A 24,869-nucleotide genomic window follows, 5' to 3' on the forward strand; every position below is an offset into this window, starting at 1 on the left:
GACGAACACCGAGAAGTGTCCACCGCGCAGCTCCAGCCGCAGACCCGAGAGGCAGCTGGCGCTCCCGCCAGTCCCACGAGGGACCAGGACCTGCAGCCGCGGTCCCAAACCAGAGCACTAGTTCCCAGCCTCAGACCTCGGGGGCGTGGCTCGCGCGGAGGTCCATCCATCCCGTCGGCGGAGGCTGTCCAGGGGCGGAGTCAGCGCTCCCTCGTCCGGAACCCTACAGCTCCGCCCCATCGCGGCCCCTTGGGGAGCCGGAGAGGCCAGGGCGGAGAAGGAGCGAGGGCCTGGTCCGAGGAGCCCCGCCTGGGGGCCATGGGGGGACAGGTGAGGCTACCGCCTGGAGAGCCCTGCCAAGAAGGTGAGTGTGGGACCTGGCACCTGGGTGGTGATGAGACCGGGTGGGCGGTCCCGGGTACTTGTGGAGAAGAGAAATGAATACACCGACTCGTAACGCATTCATTTGTGGGTGTACTCATTCAGTCTTTCGGCCAGTCAGTAGCTGCTTACTGTGCGGACAATGCGCCAGGCTCTGGGAAAGCCTGAGTCGAACAAGATAGACATACGTGGCTCCCACTGTGGTCCAGGAGGCAGACCCATGTAAATTACAGCGTGCTGAGGGTCGGCACAGGGAAAATCAGGGTGCTGGGGGGGAAGATTCCCAAGTCTTGTCTGAGAAAGACGCTTCCTCTGAATCAGACTAGCTTCCAGAGTCCGCGGTCTAAGTCACCCGGTGGGCAGAGGGCGTGCCCCGGGCCCGGCGGGAGTCTGCGTTGCGCCCTGCGTGGGCTCAGCGAGGGTCAGACACTGTGGAAGGTCAGGCGCCCTTGGCCGCGGGGGAGGGCGGTGGGCCCGCCTGGGCGGGCCACATCTCTCCTCTGTCTTCGAGATGAAAACTTGTGCAACCCTGCTAGCCTCGCGTCTGACTCGCTGTGCAGTCACTTCTTGGCTACGTAAGGCGAGAGCCCAACGGAAGAGGACACGGGGAACTGGGCGCAGTCAGTGTAGGTTTGTTACTGCCCGCTAGGCTGGGGTTTCGGCCCCCAAGCGAATCCTGAAAAATCGCTGGGCCAGGCCACTTGCCCTTTGCCAGGTGTTTACAACACTGGCAGCCTTTCTGAAGTCACAGCGCAGAAGGCGCGCGTGAGCCAGGATAGAAGTCGGGACGCGAATACCTGGGAACGCGCGGGCTGACAGGAAGGGTGTGTCTCAACTGACGGGACAATTTTCGCCTTGTGAAGGCGAAGGCTGATCTCTAATTTACCTGGTAAGGACGTGAAGAGGGAGGAATGAGGGGCGTGGCAAGAACGCCTTTCCAAAGTTGCCAACAGCTTCCCAGGTTTCCTCTCCTCTTGGCTCCTCCAGATTATTCTTTGACGCAGAGTTTAAACTAAAAAGGGGGGGGGAGGCTGGGGGGAGTTGGAGGGGGTGTCAGTGAACTAGTCAAAACTATGCCAGCAAGAGAGAGAAGGGACGCAAAGAAAGAGAAAATGCCTGAACAATTCACAAACTGCTCAAAAGCTGAAGTTTTGGAAATGGTTTATACTAAAGCAGCTGGATCTGGAATTATTTCCTAGATAGACTGCATGACCTTTGTCTAAATAATTCCTAAACCAGTAAGTTAGACTGTTAATAGTATATCCTCCCTTATTTACCCGAGGATCTGTAAGGAGGGTTTGTGAATTACACTCGCTTGTTTGAACTTAGATGTTTTCCTGCTTTACTCGTGCATTTAGTTCCAACAAGATGTATTCAAGCTCAGTGCTTAATACCTGTGATTAATTATAATTAATTGTGTGGGAGAGACTTGAGAGAAATCAGAATCCTTACCAACAGTGGGAAGAGATCAGGCTTTAGCGTCAGTCTTCTCAACTATAACTTAACCTCTTTGAGTCTTCATCTATAAATCAGAAATAATTTGTACAGTTTACAGTTGTCAGATTACATATGAAGCACATGGCTCAGAGCCTGACATGGAGTAAAGGCTCAGTTTTTCATGTGTTCATTCATTCATTCATTCATTCAAATAACAAGAGTCCATGTGCCAGGCACTGACGTGGGTGCTGCTATGGGCGGATTTGCAAGACAGTCTAGTCCTAGACTCTAGTAAGCCTCCCATGCAGCTTACTGTGTAGAAGGCAGATAATATGCAACAAATGAATAAAAAGGACATTACAAGAGTGGTAACTGTCATGAATAATGTACTGAGAGAGTTGAGGATGTTTAGATTGGATACTCAGGGAAGGTCCCTTAGAGAAAGTTCTATTTGAGCTGAGATCTAGATGACAAGGAGTCCATCATGATATCTAAGGATAGAGCATTCCAATTGGACTTCAGTAAAGAAAAAGTTAACCCCATACTTTGGTTTTTACTCTTAAAACCATGGATGCTTCAAAAGACTTCTAATCCAAAATTTTCTTTTTTCTTTTTTTTTAAAGATTTTATTTATTTATTTATTTATTTATTTATTTATTTGAAAGAGAGAGAGAGCATGAGTGGGGGGAGGAGCACAGGGAGAGGGAGAAGCAGACTCCCTGCTGAGCAGGAAGGACAATGCAGGACTCAGTCCCAGGCCCTGGGATCATGACCTGAGCCAAAGGCTGATGCTTAACTGACTGAGCCACTCAGGCACCCCTTAATTTTTTTTAAATCAGTAGTGTCTTCTCAATTTTACTTTGGTTAATTGAAATAATGGTCTTCTTACCCAGCCTTAATGGCATTTATATGTAAAGATATTACTATGACTTGATTTCCATACTTTCTCACAATCATTCCTCATTCTTATTCTGTGCCAAATTTTCTCAAAATTATTTCTCATTCCTATTCTGCTCCCTTTGTTCCTGTTTGATAATTCTCTAAAATTGTCAGCTTCATGAGAACAAAGACCTGTTCACCTGTCTTGCTGGTCACTGTCTCTCCCGTACTTAGAACAGGGCCTGGTACTCAGGAATTGCCCAATAAGAATTTGCAAAGTGTTGAATAAATGAAAACCTAACATAGTGCCTTGCATGGTAGGTTTTTAACAACTTTTTTGTTGAATAGATATATGGATGTACAATGTTGTCATAAAGTCATAATGAAGTTGTGAGAAGAAGTTTGTTTCATCAGCAGCATTAAGTAACAATGATGTGCTGATATGATGGAAAGCCACTGAGAAGTTCCTTTTTTGAAGATTTTATTTATTCATTTACTTGAGAGAGAGAGAGAGGGCGAGAGAGCATGAGCAGGGGGAGTGGCAGAGGGAGAAGCAGGCTCACCACTGAGCAGGGTACCCCATGTGGGACTCCATCCCAGGATCATGAGCTGAAGGCAGATGCTTAATGGACTGAGTCACCCAGGCACCCTTGAGAAGTTCCTTAAGAGTGTGAGGGCAGAGAAGGCCTTTCTAAGGAAGTGATATTTTAAAGATTTATTTATTTATTTTAGAGAGAGAGAGGGAGTGTGCATGAGAGGGGGGAGGGGTAGAGGGAGAGGAAGAGAGAGAAACTCAAGCAGACTCCACGCTCAGCACAAAACCCAATGGGGGGCTCGATCTCTGAGATCATGACCTGAGCAGAAATCAACAGTTGGATGCTTAACCAACTGAGCCACCCAGGTGCCTCAGGAAGTGACATTTTAAAGTGAGACTCAATGAGGAGTTAGCTCTACCTGCAACTGTCAAGGCTAAGTAACAAGTAACAAAGCTTTGAGGTGAGAAGGAATTTAGCCTATGAAGGGAACAGGACCAAAAACAAAACAAAACAAAAACCCAAAAAACAAAGCAATTGTAGGGAATGTGGTTAGAGAGATAACTGGAGGCAGGATTCTGTAGGCTCTTGTAGACTGTGGTAGGGATTTTAGATTTTTCGTAAATGAGAAGGGAGGCCATTGTGGAATTTTAGAGGGAGAAATGACAAGATTGGACCTACTAATCTAAAGACTCATTTCACCTGATCTTGCCCCCTCTGCTCTATCTTGACCTCATCTGAGGCCATCTCCCTTCTACCACGCCAGTCAGCCTCAAGCACATTCCCGCCTCAGGGTTTTTACGTTTACACATAGCGGAGAGGTTTGTGCACTTCATTAAAAAAAAAAAAAAATTCCTTTATGCTACTTTTTCTGCTTTCCATGGCACTCAACATATTATGTAGTTATTAGTTCACTTGTTTATTTTGTTGCCAATCATTAAAATAAACATGAGAGCAGGAATTCTTCTTTATTCACTGTGGTATCCCCAGCTTCTAGAAAATGCCAAACAGACAGTAGAGACTCAATAGTTATTGAATCAGTGAGTGAAAAGACGGCTAGTGTTATTGCAGGGAATGAGTGAGAGAGAGGGAGATGCAATTTGATGTCAGAGGTGAGCAAGCGTCAGAGAATGTAAAGCTTTTAAAGAGTTCAGAATTAGGAGTTTAGATTTTGTTATAATTGAAATGAGAAGTCATGGGGAGAGGGGAGGGAAATTAAGTAGGGGAATGACATGATCTAATTCACACTGGCTGATATTTGGAGAATACATTTCAGGGGACATAAAGAAATTCATTCATATTTTTTTCTATGCTAATAGGAATAGGCAGGTATATCCATCAGCTATTGCTATGTAATACACAGCCCAAAACTCAATGGCTGAAAGCAACAATCATATATTCTTGCCTGTGTGTCTGTAGGTCAGCTGACGGTTGACTGATCTAGCCTGGGTTCACCTGGGTGTCTCTGCCTCAGGCTACATGGGCACCTGGGTTTGGCTCCTTCATGTGGGATGAGCTTGGATCTGCTCCATGTGTTTTCATTCTGGGGCTCAGGCTGAAGGGGCAGCAGCTCCTTCCGGAATCTCTATTCCTGACCAATACAGAGGTGCAAGAGAGTAAACTTAAGTACATCAGTGCATTTGAAGCCTGTCCTCATATCCCCTCCACTGCTCTCCCATTGACCACCAGCTCACTTCCAGCCTGACATCGGGGGAAGAATATTCTGCCCACATCAGGAGGGGTAAGGGAGTAGCTATTTGCTGAATAATAAGCCAAACTAATACGTAAAATAGACGGTGAGATAATGATTTCCTGAAACTGGAAATATCTTGTAGTGATTTAAAATGCAGTTTTATGTAATCATTGACTTCTTAGGAACCAGCTTTCCTACTATATGTAATTAACCGAATAATTTAAAGTATTACTCTCTTGTACTTGAAAAAATTATTCAAAGCATTTCATCTTTGTATAAACATTAATAATAACTTTTAGCTGGCTTTATCTGTACTTTATGTTTTTACTTTTCTGAAATAAAAATACTGGCCTGGGAATTGGGTTGCTACTTGGCTGTAATTCTGACAATTATATGGCTTTGGCAAGTCACTTAATATCTTGGCATCAGTTTCTTTTAAAATGTTTTTCAATTACAAGTGCCCATGAGTTTAAAGCAGGTCTATCAGCAACATTTATGAGCCACTGGGATTGTAAGTAAATTACTCTGGGAACAAAGATTGTGTATGATCAAATCACAAAATTACAGAAAGCATCTTCAGAATCATTGAGTCAAACTCCGCTATTTAAAAAAAAAAAACAAAAACAACTCTATTTTAGAGATGAGGAAACTGAAATCAAGAGTAAATATTCAACTTGCCCATGATTAGAGATAGTAACAGAGCTCAAAGTGAGGAGAGGTACATAATCCTATAGGAAGTTTAACTTTACTTTGAAATTTTTAGTTTGTGTGTGTGTAAGTGAACTTTCACACTTGTACATGGAAGATACGTATTTATTAAGTTCAACAGTACAAAACTGCTATTTTTATGGGGTCAAAAATTGTCAAATATAATTAATTACATACATTTCAACATAATTAAGAACTTTAGCTGTACTATTTGTGAAAGTAAAAACATTGTACATGACTCAAGTGTCCACCAACTGTAAAATAGAAAAATTAAATTGTGAGGTAATCATATGGTGGAATTCTACAGAACAGTGGGCAAAAACAAATCCTACAGCCACATGCATCAACACGGATAAATCTCAAAAACAAGCAAGTCCCCAAAGAATACATACTGTATGATTTACATTTTATAAGAGGCAGAAGCAAAATGAAACAATGTACTATTTGAAGATATAGTCATATAAGGGAAATCATTTAAAAAAAAGGGATCTTACACAGGAAGTCAGGATAGTCGTCTCTTCTGAGAGGTAATGTTTATTTCTTAAATTAGGTGGTTGACACATTGGTGTGTATTGAATTTTTCTTTATAACTGACACATATTTTCTAAATATTAATTACTCAGTATTTAGAAAAATTAATAAGAATAATATCAAAGAAGTAATGCATGCACCCTGCTGGCAGGAGTATAAATTGGGACCATCACTTTAGAGGGCTATTATAGTGTCTATTAAAACAAAACATAATGAATGTAATAGATTTTCTCTATGTTGAATAAAGCTTAAACTCCCTGGATAATTACTTTGCTTACTAGAATCTTAAGAAGCCAACTGAGATATCTCTGATTCCTCTGAAACACTCCAGACTCCCTGCCCACATGTTCTACTTTGCCCATCTGTCTCCTGCCCCACCACTCCACACCCCCCAACCCACCCTTCACTCCCCCACTCCCTCCTTCAGTCACATCTGCTATAGGCTCTCTCCTCAACAGGCACCCAACATAAAACAATTTAAGTTCTAAGGTCAGAAGCTAGACAAGATTTTTATTATTTTTCCTGCCATAAAACTTGCAGCATTAATAGCTACTGCTCACAATAAGAACTTACAAAATGCAACAAAGATTATTTGCTTTCCCTTATCACCCTCTGCCCCCACACCCCCTAAAATGTTGGAAACATTTTGCTATGTCAACAGCTTAGAAAGAATATTGTTTCAATGGAATGAGACCTGCCTACACTGTTTTCAGAGATGAAGTTTTGGAATGGTTATGTTAATTACATAGTAAGTAACACCAAAGCAGCTGTGGAATTCACTGGGAAGTCAAGTCAGATGTTTTCTCAGGAATTAATGTAATGGAAATTCTTACTATAAAAATCACTTTCCATTCTTGGGGTTTTAAATGAGATGAACAGTGACCAGAACAAGATTGCTAAGGGCTGGCTTGTTTGAAAATAAGCAACTCTTAAAACAACCTGCCTGAAAATTCCTCAATGTTACAGAAAATCCCTAAAGTCATATAATTCTCCTTGGAATATTTAGAAGCTTTGAATTAGAATTTATTCTGTATCTTTGAAACAAAGTTGATTCATTTTCAACTTACAGAAGTAAGTGAAATAATAATCATGAAAAGCTTGAATGCAATTATTTTACCTTTTTAGGGAGCTGAACTTTATCATGTTTCTTAACTTTGTAAGTGGTGAATTCAGATAACTGCATAATGTTATGCCAGGGAGGCAAAGATCCAGTTACCAAAGTTTTGTCCCTAAGACATCATTTGGTCAAACTATCTTTTGTTGTTCATATGCCTTCTTAAGATTTTTGAGATGTAAAACTAATTTTTTCATTGAATTCTAAAATTGTAGTTGATTCATTTTTCTTTGCCTTTTTTGTTTAGAATAATTCAGAATGGGAAAATTGCTTTTTTAAAGAAAAAAATGAAACTAATGTAACACTGTATATTAACTATACTTGAATTAAAATGAAATAATGGGGCACCTGGGGGGCACAGTCAGTTGAGTATCCGAAAGTTGGTTTCAGCTCAGGTCATTATCTCAGGGTCATGAGATTGAGCCCTGCATTGGGCTCCACGCTTAACACAGAGTCTGCTTGATATTCTCTCTCTCCCTCTCCCTCTGCCCCACCCATTCTCTCTCTGTGTAAAATAAATAAATAAATCTTTTTAAAAAATAAAATAAAATAAAAGGAAATGAACTATTGGGACTTCATCAAGATAAAAAGCTTTTGCACAGTAAAAGAAACAGTTGATAAAACCAAAAGACAACCTACTGAATGGGAGAAGATATTTGCAAATGTCTAATCAGATAAAGGGCTAGTGTCCAAGGTCTATAAATAACTTATCAAACCCAACACCCAAAAAACAAGTAATCCAATCAAGAAATGGGCAGAAGACATGAACAGACATTTCTCCAAAGAAGACATACATATGGCCAACAGACACATGAAAAAATGTTCCACATCACTCGGCATCAGGGAAATACAAATCAAAACCACAAAGAGATACCACCTCACACCAGTCAGAATGGCTAAAATTAACAAGTCAGGAAATGACAGATGGTTGGCGAGGATGCGAAGAAAGGGGAACCCTCCTACACTGCTGGTGGGAATGCAAGCTGGTGCAGCCACTCTGGAAAACAGTATGGAGGTTCCTCAAAAAGTTGAAAATAGAGCTACCCTACAACCCAGTAATTGCACTTCTAGGTATTTACCCAAAGGATACAAACATAGTGATCAGAAGGGGCCACCTGCACCCCAATGTTTATAGCAGCAATATCCACAATAGCCAAACTATGGAAAGAGCCCAGATGTCCATCAACAGATGAATGGACAAAGAAGATATGGTGTGTGTGTATATATATACACACACACACACAATGGAATATCACTCAGCGATCTAAAAAAATGAAATCTTACCATTTGCAACAACATGGGTAGAACTAGAGGGTATTATGCTAAGCAAAACAAGTCAGAGAAAGACAATTACATGATTTCACTCGTGTGGCATTTAAGAAACAAAACAGGATCATAGGGGAAGGGAGGGAAAAATAAAATAAGACAAAATCAGAGAGGAAGACAAACCATAAGACTCTTAATCATAGGGAACAAACTAAGGGTTGTTGGAGGGGAGGTGGGCGGGGGGGGATGGGGTAACGGGGTAATGGGCATTAGAGAGGGCACTTGATGTAATGAGCACTGGGAGTTATATTCAACTTCTGAATCACTGAACACTACCTCTGAAACTAATAATACACTATATGTTAATTAATTGAATTTCAGTAAAATAAAATTTTAAAAAAATAAAAGGAAAACAAAAGTTGAGAAGAGGGTCAGAAAATCTTGTCACAATGTCACCTTGCTGGGCAGCTACCTTTCCAAGTGGAGAACAGATTTAAAAGGTCCTTATATTGTCTGCAGTGGGTTCATTTTGTGTTTAGATTTAAAATTCTAAGACACTTAAAATAATGGATCTGGTTCAGAAGATTTACGTGTTTGTTTGAGTCCTATTCTAAGAAAAGCATACTGATGTTTAATTCCTTTTTTTTTTTTTTACTAGATTTTATTTAGGAGAAGGTAGATGAGTAGACCTGAAAAATGATTCTTTTCAGGGAAAGTGGTACAGAAAACTAAACCCCCTTTTAAACACATTTTCGGAAATGCACCATCACCCCACCAATGGGTTAGCTAAATTTCCTATAAGAGGCCGACTGATGGGTTGCCGGGCCTGTCCCTACACTCAGGCATCAGGAACACTGCTTTCCAGGAACCACACTGACCAGGTGGAGGAGGGAGGTGGGTCTGGGGGGCCGTGAGGAACAGCTGAGCGCGCACCAGTGCGAACACCTGCCCGCTACTCTTGCTACTCTCGAGGTTGCTGTTTTGCTGGAACCAAGAGCTGAGCAAGTATTGCCGGATTCTCCAATTTATAAGAGGAAGTCAGACTTTCAGGTGACACCTCTCATTTGTAAATGATGACAATGAAACGCTTTTTAAAACGTTTTTGAGAACCTATGGGAGCCAAACTGAACGTGTCCACAGGCGTGTGGACCGCCGGCTGGGAACGCTCCTCCATGCACTAAAATACTGGTCTCGGGACTGTCCACTCGGGTTTCTCTTCCTCGGAGAAAAGGAGTAAATATTAAGGTATCTCCCTTTTGTGTTTGTTGACATTTCCTTCTGTCCTTTTTTTCCAGGCTACCTACTGTCTCTGCTCTGCCCGAACTCCTCCCAGGCCTGGTGTGAGATCACAAACGTGTCACAGCCCCTGGCTTTTCCTGTCCTCTACAGGGACCTGAATTCCAGCGTAAGCAACTGGAGCGTTTCTGCAAAAGTCGAAAACAAATACAGTCTGTATGTGGGCCTGTTGCTGGCAGTCAGTTCCAGTATTTTTATTGGCTCCAGCTTCATATTGAAAAAGAAGGGCCTCTTGCAACTGGCCAAGAAGGGCGTTACCAGAGCTGGTAAGAAACGGATGCAGCTAGCCAATTCAGGTTTCTGCAGCAACAGCAGAAATAATCCTGTTGTAAGACTTTTTTTTTTAAGATTTTATTTATTTGAGAGAGACACAGCGAGAGAGGGAACACAAACAGGGGGAGTGGGAGAAGGAGAAGCAGGCTTCCCGCAGAGCGGAGGGCTCCATGCAGGGCTCCATGCGGGACTCGATCCCAAGATCCTGGGATCATGACCGGAGCTGAAGGCAGACGCTTAAAGACTGAGCCACCCCGGCGCCCCCTGTTGTAAGACAGTAGTAATGTTTTACTGTCTCTACCTTAGCCCCTATCTCTGTTCTTAGCAAAGCTCCCCTGCAGTTTCCAGGATTGAGCCAGCTGTGTCGCCTTTAGGGTGAAACTAAGTTCTTGTTCCCAGAGATTGAGAGTGTGGTTTGAGTCCTTCTTTCAGAGCTTTTGTGTGCAATTTCAGTATTCAAGGTCAGACGCTGCTTCCCTGCTTAAAACACGTCAGTGGCTTTCTTTGCACGGTGGCTCAGTCGTTAGGCCTCTGCCTTCAGCTCAGGTCATGATCCCAGGGTCCTGGAATCGAGCCCCGCATCAGGCTCCGTGCTACACGGGAGGCCTGCTTCTCTCTCCCGCTCCCCCTGCTTGTGTTCCCTCTCTCACTGTGTCTCTCTCTGTCAAATAAATAAATAAAATCTTTAAAAAAAAACAAAACAAAAAAACACTTTTCCGCAATCTCTGACCTCCTGCATAAAATGACCCTCGCAACCTCTCCAGCTGGATCTTCTGCCACCCTCCCTCCCTGTCACCTACTTTTCTCTGCTTCCTGGAATAGACCAAGTTCTTTGCCACCTCAAGGCCTTTTCCCTTCGCCTAGAACGCTCTTCTCCCTGCCCTTCCTTTGGCTGACTCATCCTTCAGGCTTCAGCTTAAGTATCATCACTTCTGACGGTCTTCCTTTCTGGGGAGGTGTCCCTCACCCCCCCCCCCCCCGCGTTACTCTCTATCATGGCACTAAGCATTTCTTTCATTGTACCTAAAACAATCTGTCATTGTACGTTTATTGCTTATTTACTTATTTATTGATAGCAGATGCACGAGAGCAGGAACCTTCCCCAGGGTAGTGTTTGGGACCCAATAAATATTTGTTAAATCAATAAACGGATAGCAGTAGAATTAGGTTGCTATTTATAGTGATGCTTCACATGCTGAGTAACTCAGCTTAACTACCCTTCATTAACCATGAATTTCTATTCATTTTTTTTCTTTTTTTTTGCCATTTTATTGATGTATAGTGAATATACAAACACTTCACGTATTTAATGTATACAATTTGATGAGCTTGGACATATGAATATACCTGTGATACCATCACCATAATCAAGATAATAAACATATATATTACCTCCCAAAGTTTCCTTACGTCCCTTTTCCTTTTTTTTTTCTTTTCTTTTTTTTTTTTTTTTTGGTCATCAGAATACATAACATGTGGTCTACCCTCCTGTATTTTTTTTTTTTTTGCTCTTTCAGACATTTCTTTTTATTTACAGTTTGTGTTCAATGCAAATCAATTCTATAATATGAGAAGTTACTATGAATCAAAGCATAAATACACAAACACAATATACAATCCAAAATAGATGTATAGCATTCAGGCGTGAAACAAAACAGAATTTTCATTTACATACACAGTGGCTTGACATCTGTTGGATATGGTTGTTTCAGTGTAGGTTCTAAAGATGGAAAAAAATGACCTTGGTTATCAAGACTACTGTGGCCATATTAGATATTGGAACATCTAAGCATCAGTGCAAACAAAAGTCCTGTTCATCGAGGCAGACAACATCCAAGATTAGTTAAGAGATGATTTCTCAAAATGTGGCTTAAAAAGTATGGACATGGGGGCGCCGGGGTGGCTCAGTCGTTAAGCATCTGCCTTCAGCTCAGGTCATGATCTCGGAGTCCTGGGATGGAGCCCCTCATTGGGGCTCCCTGCTCATCAGGGAGCCTGTTTCTCCCTCTCCCTCTGTCTCTCCCCCTGCTTGTGCATTTTCTCTCTCTCTGTCAAATAAATAAATCGAACCTTCAAAAAAAAAAAAAGTACAGACATGTAAAATTCTACCTTGAAAATGAGAATAGATTTTATCTTACCTAGATATAAAGGATGGGATGTGAACAGATTCAGTTTTCATTTGGTTCATGAAATCTTTAAGGCCATAAAACAGGTAATACAAAAAGCTTCCATGATTCTATATATATGTGTACATTAGAAGAAACTTCCAGGTATGGCTGTAAATCCTCAATGCATTGTGTCAGCAGTCCTAATTTAATGCATATATACTCCAGATAAAGCTTTACAGTGTCAAGCTATCACTGTTTCTTGGGAACTGAACTCTTTCCTCTGTGACTCTATTCATTCTTATCAAGAATGTCATAAAATAACTAAATATTATTCTAAGGTTCAGGTGAGAAATGACTACAAATTGCACAAACAAGTTTATAAAAGTACTATTGGAGACATTTGCACTATCAGAAATAAAATGTACTATAATGCTATAGTAATTAAAACAGTTTGGTACTGGCCCTAAAAAAGATAAATAAAATAATGAAAGATAATTGAAAACTTATAAAGGGACCCAAGTACATATAACAATTTAATATGCAATTTTTAAAAGTGGAATTTCGGGGCACCTGGATGGCTCAGTGGGTTAAGCGTGTGCCTCCAGTTCAGGTCATAATCCCAGGGTCCTGGCTGAGCCCCACATCGGGCTCCCTGCTTGGTGGGGAGCCTGCTTCTCCCTCTCCCTCTGCCTCTCCCCCTGCTTGTGCTCTCTCTCTCTCTCTTTCTCTCTCTGTCAAATAAAATCTTTAAAAGAATAATAAAATAAAATAAAGTGGCATTTCAAGCCACTGGAGAAAGGCTGGATTATTCAATCAGAAGTGTTAAGACAATTGGCAAAAATTAGAGGAAAAAATGTAAGAGTTCTACTTCATACCATTCAGGAATTTAAAATGAAATGATTTTTCTCAAGAAACCTAAAAGAAGGTCTTTCTAAGCATGCAGATAAAGGAAGAATCTATTCTGTATAAAGGAAGAGACTATCTGGATTGATTAAAAAAAAAATCCTACATGGAAACACCTTAACTAAAACGAAAAAGCAAATGACATACGGGGCCAGGGATGGGGGGAGTGTTTCCAAAATAAATGACAGACAAAGGATATTAAGATCCACAATATAGGGCGCCTGGGTGGCTCAGCTGGTTAAGCAACTGCCTTCGGCTCAGGTCATGATCCTGGAGTCCCGGGATCGAGTCCCGCATCGGGCTCCCTGCTCAGCGAGGAGCCTGCTTCTCCCTCTGACCCTCCCCCCTCTCATGTACTCTCTCTCATTCTCGCTCTCTCAAATAAATAAATAAAATCTTTAAAAAAAAAAAAAGATCCACAATATATAAAGAATGACCATAGTTGATAAGAAAAAGATTAGTACCATAAGATAAAATAGGCAAATACATAAACAAGAAACTCACAAAATAAGAAATGCAAGTGTCCAATAAACATATATAAGTAAATGTTATTTCACTAGTACCAAAAGAGATACCATCATATAACAAGGAGCTCCTGGGTTGTTGTCTATCATTTTTCTTTCTTTCTTTTTTTTTTTTTTGGTGGGGTGGGGGAGGGCAGGGACAAAGGGTTAGAAAGAGAGAGAGAGAATCTAAAACAGGTGTCACGCCCAGCACAGAGCTGATCATGACCCTGAGATCATGACCCCTTCAGAAATCAAGAGTCAGACGCTTGATGCTTAACCAGCCGAGCCACCCAGGTGCCCCTGTTGCCTACCATCTTAACAAAGTTGTGTTTCTTCTTTCTTTTTTTTTTAAAGATTTTATTTATTTATTTGACAGAAAGAGACAGCAAGAGAGGGAACACAAGCAGGGGGAGTGGGAGAGGGAGAAGCAGGCTTCCTGCGGAGCAGGGAGCCCGATGTGGGGCTCAATCCCAGGACCCTTGGATCAGGACCTGAGCAGAAGGCAGACGCTTAACGACTGATCCACCCAGGCGCCCCTGTTTTTTCTTTAAAAGGCCCTATGTTGGTAAGGGACTTTGGAAAATAAATAGCCCTTCCAAACATTGCTGGAGGCAGTATAAACAGGTACAGAATTTCCTAAGAGCAATTTGGTAAAGCTTAAAAATGTCAATGACTTAAAACCTAATAATTCCACGTCTGGAAATTTATCTTAAGAAGTGAATGAGGATGCCACCTATAGTTACATATGAGGATATTTATTGAAGGGCTTTATATAATGAGAACAAAAGTAGAAACCCTGTGGGGGGGGGGCGGTGCGTAGCTGCACACAGGTTAAGTAAATAATGATATGCCAGATTTTGAAACAATATTCAACCATTAATTAAGGACATGAGAAAGTATTTATGATATATTAAGTTTTTAAAAGACAGATTATGAAAATATATTGCAATATTCCAATTTAATCATGTGCACAGTTTGTAAGAAGAAAATCCTAAATAAACTACTTTGCAAGATGATCTTCACAGCTGATACACCCTGTTTAATTAAAACAAAATCAGAGAGGTCAAATACATAGGATTAAGTATATTAAAATTGGTGAGAAAATTCCATTTTCTATAGCAAACGTAACAATGACTTTAGGTCACAGATTACAGTAAAGAAAAGATAACCCATGGAATACCTTAGGAAAGCTTTTTACCCTTTTCAATAGACTAGAAACTCAATTTCCTGATGCCAAGGTAGAGAATAAGGAGAGTCCAGCTGGCTAATGCTTGTTATTCTCTGATTGATTATCCAAAATCTCAAAAGCTCTTCTGTCAACCATCTTCTTCCCTTTAAGGTCCTCATTAGGCACCGATACAATTTACAATTTATGGTTTTCTGTCTTTAATTTTAACTAGCTGAAACAGAATCTACGGCTTATAATATTCTGTGTCCACACCTCTGGCGGGCATAAATACAGTAAACCTAATGATTACACAAAATTTTCTTGCAAATGAAAAAACTCTCTATAGACATCAAGTGAAGATCTTCAGAAATGACCAAATAAATAAGTGGATGGCCTTGGATTTGGCCTTAATGTGAGGTCTCAATGGTGTGTCTCTCAATAGGACGGGGGCCCCCAAATGTGGGGCGACAATAGAGTGGAAGCCACTGGTGTGGGTAGTGAAAGAATTCACCTGAGGCAGAACAAAGGAGATGGAAGTTGACTGAACCACCACAAGGGAGCAGCGGGTAGGAAAGCAGAGGAGAGACTGTGTGCAATGAGGTGGTGGGTGGGGGCTGTTTCTAAGGGGGAAGATAAGGAGGTATGGGGATGTATGGAATTCTCCCTTTTTTGGTTAACTGCGTCGTTGTAAGTAGCCCAGTGGTCAGTTAGGGCCGGTGGCCATCTTGAGGTGGGCCGCCTGGTGGGCCTTTCCTACATTCCATTGCTCAAGCCTGTTGGCCTGAAAGTGGGCTCAACACTTAAGTCTTGCCTTTTCCAACCACCAACCACATTTCTCTCCTAGTAGTCAGTTCTTCAAACCTTCTTCCTCCAGTTAAGAACCTAATTTTAATTTTTCTTATGTTCCCAGGACAAGGTGGACATTCTTACCTCAAGGAATGGCTCTGGTGGGCAGGATTACTCTCAAGTAAGTCCTTATTGCTAAGAATAATGTTTGCTTGTAAAATGGTAAATTGCACGGAATTGTTCAACATCGATTACTTTATCTTTCTGGTAAGGATGGCATTCAAGTCTAGAAATTTTCGTGCAGGTATAATATATTGTCTTATATATAAAATAAGTCCTATATTTTTAGAATTAATTATTCCCTGTCTCTCCCTGTACCTCCATGTTCTCAATACTGTCTTGGAATGCAAGGGGGAAAAGTTAATATTTGAAATATTATCTTTTATCACAAACCTCTCCTTCGGTTATATTTTATTCCTCAGAACAAGTGAGGAAAATGCCTTCTTCCCACATTTCCCTGCTCCTAATTCGAATCTGTGACTGTTCTAGCTGCATGTTTTCTAAGGAATGGATACATTTTCCTGGTCAGGATGAAAACATGGGTAGCTTAAAGTCCCCTCTGGCTGCATAGCACTGAACAAATGGAGAGAAGATGCAGCTTGTCGGCACACCCCCTCTCCCAGACTTGCCCTGAGGACTACCTGAGACTGTTGGATGGGGAAAAACACTTTATAGATGCTCATACGATGTGCAGAGAAGATCTCTCAAGGGCACTTCTGCAGCTTTCTATCTCCTCCCCTAACTCCTCTGAATATTCTTAAATCCCAAACCTAAAACTTCCGAAGGTGGGAGCTTCTCGTTTCTCACCACCATCTCCCTCTGCAGCAAGAAGCCTTCAGACTTCCATCTATCTTCCCATACACTTCAGTGACACACTTCAGGACTTGTGTGGTCCTCTTATGCAAAAGAATTGGGTAACTTGGCTTTAATATAAGAATCTCAAAAGATGATAAATAAAAATTAAATTTAAACTTGTATAGCCCTTTCAGTTGTTAAGGTGTTTTCTGTTTTCTTACTTCATTGGAATAAAAGTTGACAGGGACTGAATTGAGAAGACCCCAGATAGATATTTTGGATTATTTTTTTCTCCTCTTCTCTCTCTCCTTGTGTTTCCCCACCCTCTACTCACACAATAGGATGAAGATATAAGGAGAATGTTATGTGGCTACATTTACAGTTTTATTTCCATCATGCACAAAGTTCATACCACTATTGAAGAGAGAAAAGCAGAAGTCTACAACATTAGAGATTTTATCTAGTGACAAACATACAGCACTTCAATCATGAAATTAATATTTTCCTGGGAAGCTGTCTGTAGAGATAAAAATATAAATACTATCAAGTATTCAAGACAGTTTCGTATTTGAAGAAAACTGCCATGGCTCTTCTTAGAAGAGCAGTCCCCCAACTGTTCTGTTCTGGAAGCTTCTATCTGTGTTATGCTATTTCCCTAAACCTGAGTACTCCTGCATATTTGACTGGGGGAGAAGGGAAGGCTGGGAGCATAGCAACCAGAGGGAAAAAGAAAAAGTATTCTGGTGTCTTTTATCTGTTCCAGAAGCTTTCTCTACAATGGCGTAGGTTGCCCTCATGAAATACTACACTCTGTGGGCAAATGTTCAGTTGTAACCCGTAAGAGTAATTTGGCCCCCAGACAAGAGTCCTGTCCTTAGAGGGAGTTTCCCTCACTCTAAAAGTCATCTCACAGAAGTGGAGTTCCTCAGTTAAGGGAAATATTGCAGGAGCACATCCTTATGATTTTAAAACATCCCTTGGGATCTCCTTGAGCTTCTAAGATACTGTTAAGGTGCTTTTGGATCATCTACAATTCAGAGACGCCTGGCTCCCCGGGCCGTGGTAGGCATTCCTGGCTATCCCCTGCCAGGCCAGTAGATCCCTGCAAAGCATTCTGATTTGCCACATGGTTTTTTTTGTTGTTGTTAATGTGCATAACAGTAGGTATTCTTTTTTTTTTAATTTTTTATTTATTCATTTGAGACACAGAGATAGAGAGACAACATGAGCAGGGAGAGAGGTAGAGGGAGAGGGAGAAGCAGGCTCCCCGCTGAGCCAGGAGCCCGATATGGGGCTTGATCCCAGGACCCTGGGATCATGATCTGAGCCGAAGGCAGACACTTAACCATCTGAGCCACCCAGGCGCCCCAACAGTAGGTATTCTTGAGCACATAGAATAATTCTTTGCTTAGGCCAAAACCACCTCCAATTAAATTTTATTGAAGTGACATACCTAAAATCTCTATTGGAAGTCACTTAAAATGTGTATTCATCTGTCATCACTTTTTGCATTAATTGAGTTCAAATCACCAGGTAATTACAGTTTATCTGCATCCCTTAATACCAATCCTCCCCCACCCTCCATAAGAAAATGTTAAATTGCTCCTTTTAGCTGGATCTGTCAGTATCTTTGGGATAGAAGTCCACCACTTTGCATGTGCTACTGCTTTTTCTCTTCTGACAAGTCAGTCCATCTCTCATACGACCACTGCGGCTTGCTTTCCAGTGGGAGCCGGAGAAGCGGCCAATTTTGCAGCTTATGCTTTTGCACCTGCCACCTTGGTCACCCCACTGGGTGCTCTGAGTGTTCTCATAAGGTACGTGAGAAATGAACTTGGCTTTTTTTTTTTTTTAAGATTTTATTTATTTATTTATCAGAGTGGGAGCAAGAGCGAGAGAGCGCACACAAGCGGGGGGCGGGGGGTGCGGCAGGCAGAGGGAGAAGCAGGCTCCCCGCCGAGCAGGGAGCCTGACACGGGACTCGATCCCGGGACCCTGGGATCATGACCTGAGCCGAAGGCAGACACTTAACCAACTGAGCCACCCAGGTTGAGCTTGGCTTCTGTAGAGATGCCAGTACCATGATGAATATAAACCACAAGAAATACATTGCTAAGCATATCTTAAAACAAAATATCATACAACTCACTTGAGAAGACACAAGAAAGAGCAGTAGAAGTAGGGAATAAATTGTGTTGTTATTTAGAAAACCTACGGGAATAGGCCTGGTTTCCTGCTAACATAAAGTAATCGTGTGTTATGTTTGTGTTTATTCAAAGAAGTCTCGCAGATTTTTTTCTCTCTCTCTCTCTCTCACCTAAACATATTGCCACAGCCCATTCAGTCCTTTCTGTTGTCATAGTGGTTAATGACCATAGTGATCAGAGGACTTTTAAAAGCATAGTGTTTGGGTTAAATTTCAACTCTCACTGAAAGTCTTCCATTGTTTGCCAGATAGTTATATTTGGAGACCTTTTAGTTTCTTTTAGTACTGGCAACAGGAATAATTTTTGTGTTCATAAAACGCAGGTTTCATTTTTCTGAGTTGTCATTATTATGATCCCAAATGAATGTGTTCAGTGGGCGCATGAACTCTTATAGCTAAGCAACTATATTATTTATTGTATTTTTCTATTCCTTTTATCTCCATTCGTTATCCACCTCTAGTAGAAAGCCTATGACTAGGTCAACCCACTTCTTTTCACCTGCTTTGTAGGACTGTTGTGAGAAGTAAATGAGTCAGTACACACAGAGCTCTAGAACACTGTCTATGCATGGAACCATAACTCTTAGTAGTAGCAGTGTTTTGGCTGAGGCTGCAGTCCTCCCAAGGGGCCGCACGAGGATGACTCTAAGAAGGTGCCAGGTAATGGACCACAGTCTCAGGTGCCAGTATAGGTCATACCCTTGTGGGAGTGCCAGGGCATCAGGGGAAGGAGGCTGGTGTGCAGGAACTGCAGCAGACCTATTTGGTGGAGCAGCAGAATGGCAGAGTCTGGTGTCCATGGTGGTGCCAGTAGAACTTCCTGAGGCCATGGCAACCAAATGGTGGGGACTCTTGAGTAAGTGAAAGTATCAGGGCGGAAGCGGCTGGTAAGGAAATACTGCAATATTTTGATAACCCATATGGTTGTACTTGTGGGTACTAGCTAAATATCAGCCCTGAACAGAGGGATTCTTCTTTAGACAAGTAGCTTTCTTTGAAGCTTTCACGAGCGCACACATTCTCAATGAATCATGCCAGTAAGATGTAAAAGGTCTTCCATTTTGTTTGGCTCTGCAGGAAGAGGTGGGGAAACTGAAAATTAATTGAGTGGGACCTACCTCTCTTGGGAAGATGACAAAGGTACAGAATGTCTGTTAAAAGTCTTGATATAAAAGCAAGCCGATTTGATTGACCATTTCTGAGTCTTAAAACGAATCGGGCTTTTCAGCGTCCTGTAGCATATTCAGATAAGTTGATTGGCAACTGGGATAGAGGGGCAGGTATCACAGTGTGACTTCTGAGCTGCTATGGAATCCATCGTTAACTGAATGAGAGTGATTTTTTTCTTCTTCTCCCAACAGTGCAATATTGTCTTCCTACTTTCTAAATGAGCACTTGAACATTCATGGGAAAATAGGCTGCATATTAAGTATATTGGGGTCAACTATGATGGTTATCCATGCCCCACAAGAAGAGGAAGTCACCTCTTTGCATGAAATGGAAATGAAATTGAGAGACCCAGGTCTGTGATTCAACCAAATGAAACACTCAGATTCTGTTCCACTCTCTCTCCTCATCAAATGAATTTGTAATAATACCGTAGACGGCTCCCTCCAAGCCTCATTATGGGTTGTGTGATACAGTTAAGGTTTGACTGGATTACAAGTCTTCTGTAAAGGTGACACAATGTTCTGTTCCGGCCATGCTTGATCTCTACACACTGAAAAGAGATGGGGATAGGAGGGGCAAAAGGCATATACTCCAACCCCAACTTTGGCCACTTTCCCCCTCCAAAAATAAAAAGTCAGTCAGGTGATACCTGCCATACCTCATAGTGTTATTTGTGAGATTCAAAGGATATGTTTGTGAAGGTCCATTGTAAAATGTCGAGAGCCACGCAGCAAAATGCCGTCTTGTTTTTGTTGTTTTAATTTAATCTCACTTCCCTTTCTGAAACACCTACACTCCTAAACTCATGGCTAACAAGATTTCACAGGAGATATGGTCCTATTAGCATTTTCTGAAGTTGAATTCTTTTCTCTTCCAAACAGGGTTTATCTCCTTTGCTGTGATCATAATTGTGATCTCATTGGTGCTGATTTTGATCGTGGCTCCCAAGAAGGGACAGACCAATATATTGGTCTACATTTCAATCTGTTCATTAATTGGAGCATTTTCAGTTTCTTCTGTCAAGGGCCTGGGAATTGCCATTAAGGAACTATTGGAATGGAAACCAGTTTACAAGCATCCCCTGGTCTTCGTTTTGCTGGCTGTACTCGTGCTCTCAGTGACGACACAGATTAACTATCTCAACAAGGCACTGGACACCTTTAATACATCTCTTGTGACTCCCATTTATTATGTGCTCTTCACGTCCATGGTAGTAACTTGCTCCGCCATCTTATTCCAAGAATGGTATGGCATGAAAGCTGGAGATATCATCGGGACCCTGAGTGGGTTCTTCACCGTTATCAATGGCATCTTCCTTCTACATGCATTTAAGCATACTGACATTACCTGGAGTGACCTGACATCCACTACTCAGAAAGAAGTCCTCTCTCTGAATGGTGGTGAAAACAAATATGTCTTACTAGAGAATACAGAATGTTCAACCCCAGGACTCAGTGATGACATTACCTTGTTTAGCAGGACTGATGATCAAAGTCTCTAGAAACCCTGAACTTAAATCACATAAGACACTTGGAAAGGGTAAGAAAGGTCTGATTTTTTTTGAAGAACTTTTGGGGGAAAAAAAAGGGCTTTCCTTTTGGGCCATCAAATTTGAAAATCAAGGTTTGGATCCTCCTCCAGAAGACTTCTACTGTTTGTCATTTCTACAAACTTGAAATATTCTCTAAGCACAAAAGAAGTCAAAGAGTTATAGGAGTCTCCGAGTAATATCTTCTGGTCACAATGTATTTGTCTCTGCCAAGTGGCTCTTCATTTCTTTGGCTGCTATTCTTAGTAATTCATAGATAAACTTAACTATGTGCTGATAAGCAATCATCATTCTCTGATGAGTCATAGTTTCAAATTATTAAACCTGAGAAGTGAGATTACTGGTGCTTTCCCCCCACCCTCTATAACTTCCTTCTTTCTAAACTAGATAGCTAAAGAGTGGAGTGTTAAAGAAAAAATAGGCCTGCCTTGGAAATTTGCTCCTTGGTGGGCTAGAATGCATAAGACACACAGCCCATGAAGGGCTTATGGATTGTAATTTATTGCCATATCAGAAAAATGTATTAACAATTCAAAAGGGGAGAATGGAGAAAGGAGAGAAATACTTAAATGAAATACAGTGTTTTTTTCTTTTCACACACACACACACACACACACACAAATACAAATGATTACATTCAAGCCTTCTTTTAACTCAAACCTGAAAAATGTAAGACAGACTTGAGTTTCTGGAGAAGTCCAAGTGATTTCAGCTTTAGAGTTCCTTATACTCACTTTGTCCCTTTCTCTGTTATCCCAAAGGTCATTTTTCCTGTTGACAGACTTTTGTAACAAAAGTAACTGGTACATTACTTTAGGATTATATGGTACACCTCAATTTTTCTCAAATATCTAATCCCCAAAGGGTAAGTTTTCCAGACTGTTTGGAAATAATTAGAAAAATCTTTGCAAAATCCTGAATGAGTTACCATAATTGTTCTCTTGAAATTTGGTACTTCCACCATTATTAAGGAAATTATAGTTATTCACTAACCTTTTTTAAAAATATACATATCCTACCACAATAAGTAGTAGGTTTTTCTTTTTCTGTTGAATTTCATCCTGACCATATTTTCCATACATTTTACTGAGAAGTGTTTTGGGGGAATAGGAAGGGGAGTGAACTTCCCAGAAAACAAAATATTGAAAGCTCGGGGACTACTACAGGAAAATACCTTTTGCATATTATGACCTCTATACAATTTTCCTGTCTCCAAGCGCACAGCAGGAATAACATTTTTGGTGGGCTTTCGTGTTTATGGACAGATCTCACTGATTTCATGAGAAAGAAATTACCTATTTCCAGACTAAACTTATTTCTGTCAAAACAAAAGTCCTAACCAAAAAGTTATGACATTAAGACAAAACAAAACAAAACAACCTTCCAGTTGATTCGATTTTTTTCTGTTCCAACATCAGATGTTATTAGTTTTGTTTGTTTGTAATCAAGCTCAAGTCTGTCCTGGGTAGTAATAGTAAATTCTCTTACCAAGAATTCTATTCAACTGACTTTAGCATTTCCCAGTTCTGTGGAGCTCTGACTGATGTTCCCAGGGAAGTCCTGAGGTGACCATGATGTTGGAAAGGGCTGTCAACGTCTCTTCAGCACAGGTCAGTGTTGAGTGCATCTCAGTGCGTTCCTATTTTTGAAAATTGATAATCCATGGAAGATACATGGGTTGATACCTCAGGTCAAGTACGTGTTTACTCTGTTGATTGCTGTTTCACTTTAATTGTATATCAGATGTATAAGCTATGAACACAAGTTTGTAGGAGAAGTATTTTCTGAAAAGGTAGCGTTAAAAATGGTTGAAATTCTTTTAAAGGTTTTCTTTCCTATCGAAAAACTCTACTGATTTCTCCAGGACACGTTCTTAGTGAGGAAATTAAGGGCATCCAGCCTGAGGCGGTGGTGGTTCTCCACTCTAGTGAGAGTCAGTGTCAGGTATTTCTTAAATGTCACCTGTTACAAAGCTTTGCCCTTGGTATATTGCGCCCAGGCTAAAGGTTCAAGGAACACAAGAACTCATGGGCGTCCTGGATTGGAAAATGAACTGGTGTTGACATACATGCCTAGGAGAAAGGCTGAGAAAGATTTAACAAGTTGAAACATGTTGGAGAAACAATGAAATATTTTTAAAACTCTAAAAATCCCTGGTGGGGGGCGCCTGGGTGGCTCAGTTGATTAAGCGACTGCCTTCGGCTCAGGTCATGATCCTGGAGTCCCGGGATCGAGTCCCGCATCGGGCTCCCTGCTCAGCAGGGAGTCTGCTTCTCCCTCTGACCCTCCTCCCTCTCATGCTCTCTGTCTCTCATTCTCTCTCGCAAATAAATAAAATCTTACTAAAAAAAAAAAATCCCTGGTGGGTATATGCATTGAAAAACCAAAATGTTATTGTAAACCTAAAACTAATAATAATTTTTCCCAAATAGGAAGATACTGTCTAAGAAGGAATAAAATGCTGGATCCCTGTATTCAGACTAACTATGTTAGTCTTAACTGGTAGTTTCATATAGGTATATATTTTAACATATATCTTTATCTCACCTACTTATCTTAAGATTTATTATGTGGATGTCTGCACATGGGTCATGAGGGATTACAAAGCTGTCTTCACACAGCCAGATTGAAAGTTTTCCCAAATTCTGTAAATATAAGAGTTTCATCTTATTTTTTGACATAATTTTATTGTAGGTCAATGGTTAAGAACTTTATTTTTAGGTGCACCTGGGTGGCTCAGATGGTTAAGTGTCTGCCTTCGGCTCGGGGTGTGATCCCAGGGTCCTGGGATCGAGCTCCACATCGGGCTCCTGGCTCAGTGGGGAGCCTGCTTCTCCCTCTCTCTCTGCCTCTCTCCCTGCTCATGCTCTCTATCTCTCTCTCTCTCTCTCTCTGTGTCTCAAATGAATAAATAAAACCTTAAAAAAAAAAACTTTATTTTTAGTTCAGATTGCAGAGAGTATTCATAAAACTCTTTAGATTTAGCAGCATGAAATTAACACCTTTGTTTTAAGGGCACTAAATGAAATACATGGAAAGCACCCCACATCAGGCCTGATGTATGAGTCATTTGATAGAATTTAGTTCTCTTTGAATCGACATTTTGATTCTTACTGTCTTATTACTAGATAGTTAAGGACAATTAGTTGCCAATTTTCATACATTCTTCATCTTAAGTTGTGTCACATTAGCTTGTTTTAAATAATCCAAGTGAAAATGAATTCCATCATTATAACTATCTCAACACCAAAATGAGTCCAACAAAAATATTTTTTCTTAAAGCCCATAAAACTGAACTAAATGCAATCTTCACATTCTAACAAAACTTTGTGGAAAAGTAATTTGTATGAATATATATGAAATGTTCCCAAATATTTGGAATAAACTCTATAGTCGTGAAATTTTCTATTTTTCAAATGTTTATACGTACTGTTCATTTTAGAAAGTTTATGAATTTTAAATTAATGTTTCTGTATATTTTTCATTTGCAATAAAATGTGGTTTGGT

At 40.9% G+C, this 24,869-nt stretch overlaps 1 protein-coding gene across 2 annotated transcripts; it reads left to right on the plus strand.

Annotated features, from left to right (window-relative positions):
* NIPAL1 (NIPA like domain containing 1) lies at positions 1–24,869 on the plus strand. 2 transcript variants are annotated; one of them, XM_064584444.1, is made up of 6 exons: positions 1–364; positions 9,838–10,104; positions 15,707–15,763; positions 18,050–18,254; positions 20,005–20,165; positions 20,695–24,869. In XM_064584444.1, exons 1-6 carry the CDS (start codon positions 319–321, stop codon positions 21,312–21,314), a joined length of 1,356 nt encoding a protein of 451 aa, XP_064440514.1. In that variant the 5' UTR covers positions 1–318; the 3' UTR covers positions 21,315–24,869. The 2 variants fall into 2 exon arrangements, with proteins under 2 accessions (XP_064440514.1, XP_045737146.1); XM_045881190.3 differs by having other exon boundaries at positions 17–364; positions 18,164–18,254.

This window comes from Mirounga angustirostris, unplaced genomic scaffold (genome assembly GCF_029215605.1).
Source record: "Mirounga angustirostris isolate CCGP_5_RB_7025 unplaced genomic scaffold, mMirAng1.0.hap1 SCAF_2, whole genome shotgun sequence".
Taxonomy (NCBI): Eukaryota; Metazoa; Chordata; class Mammalia; order Carnivora; family Phocidae; genus Mirounga; species Mirounga angustirostris.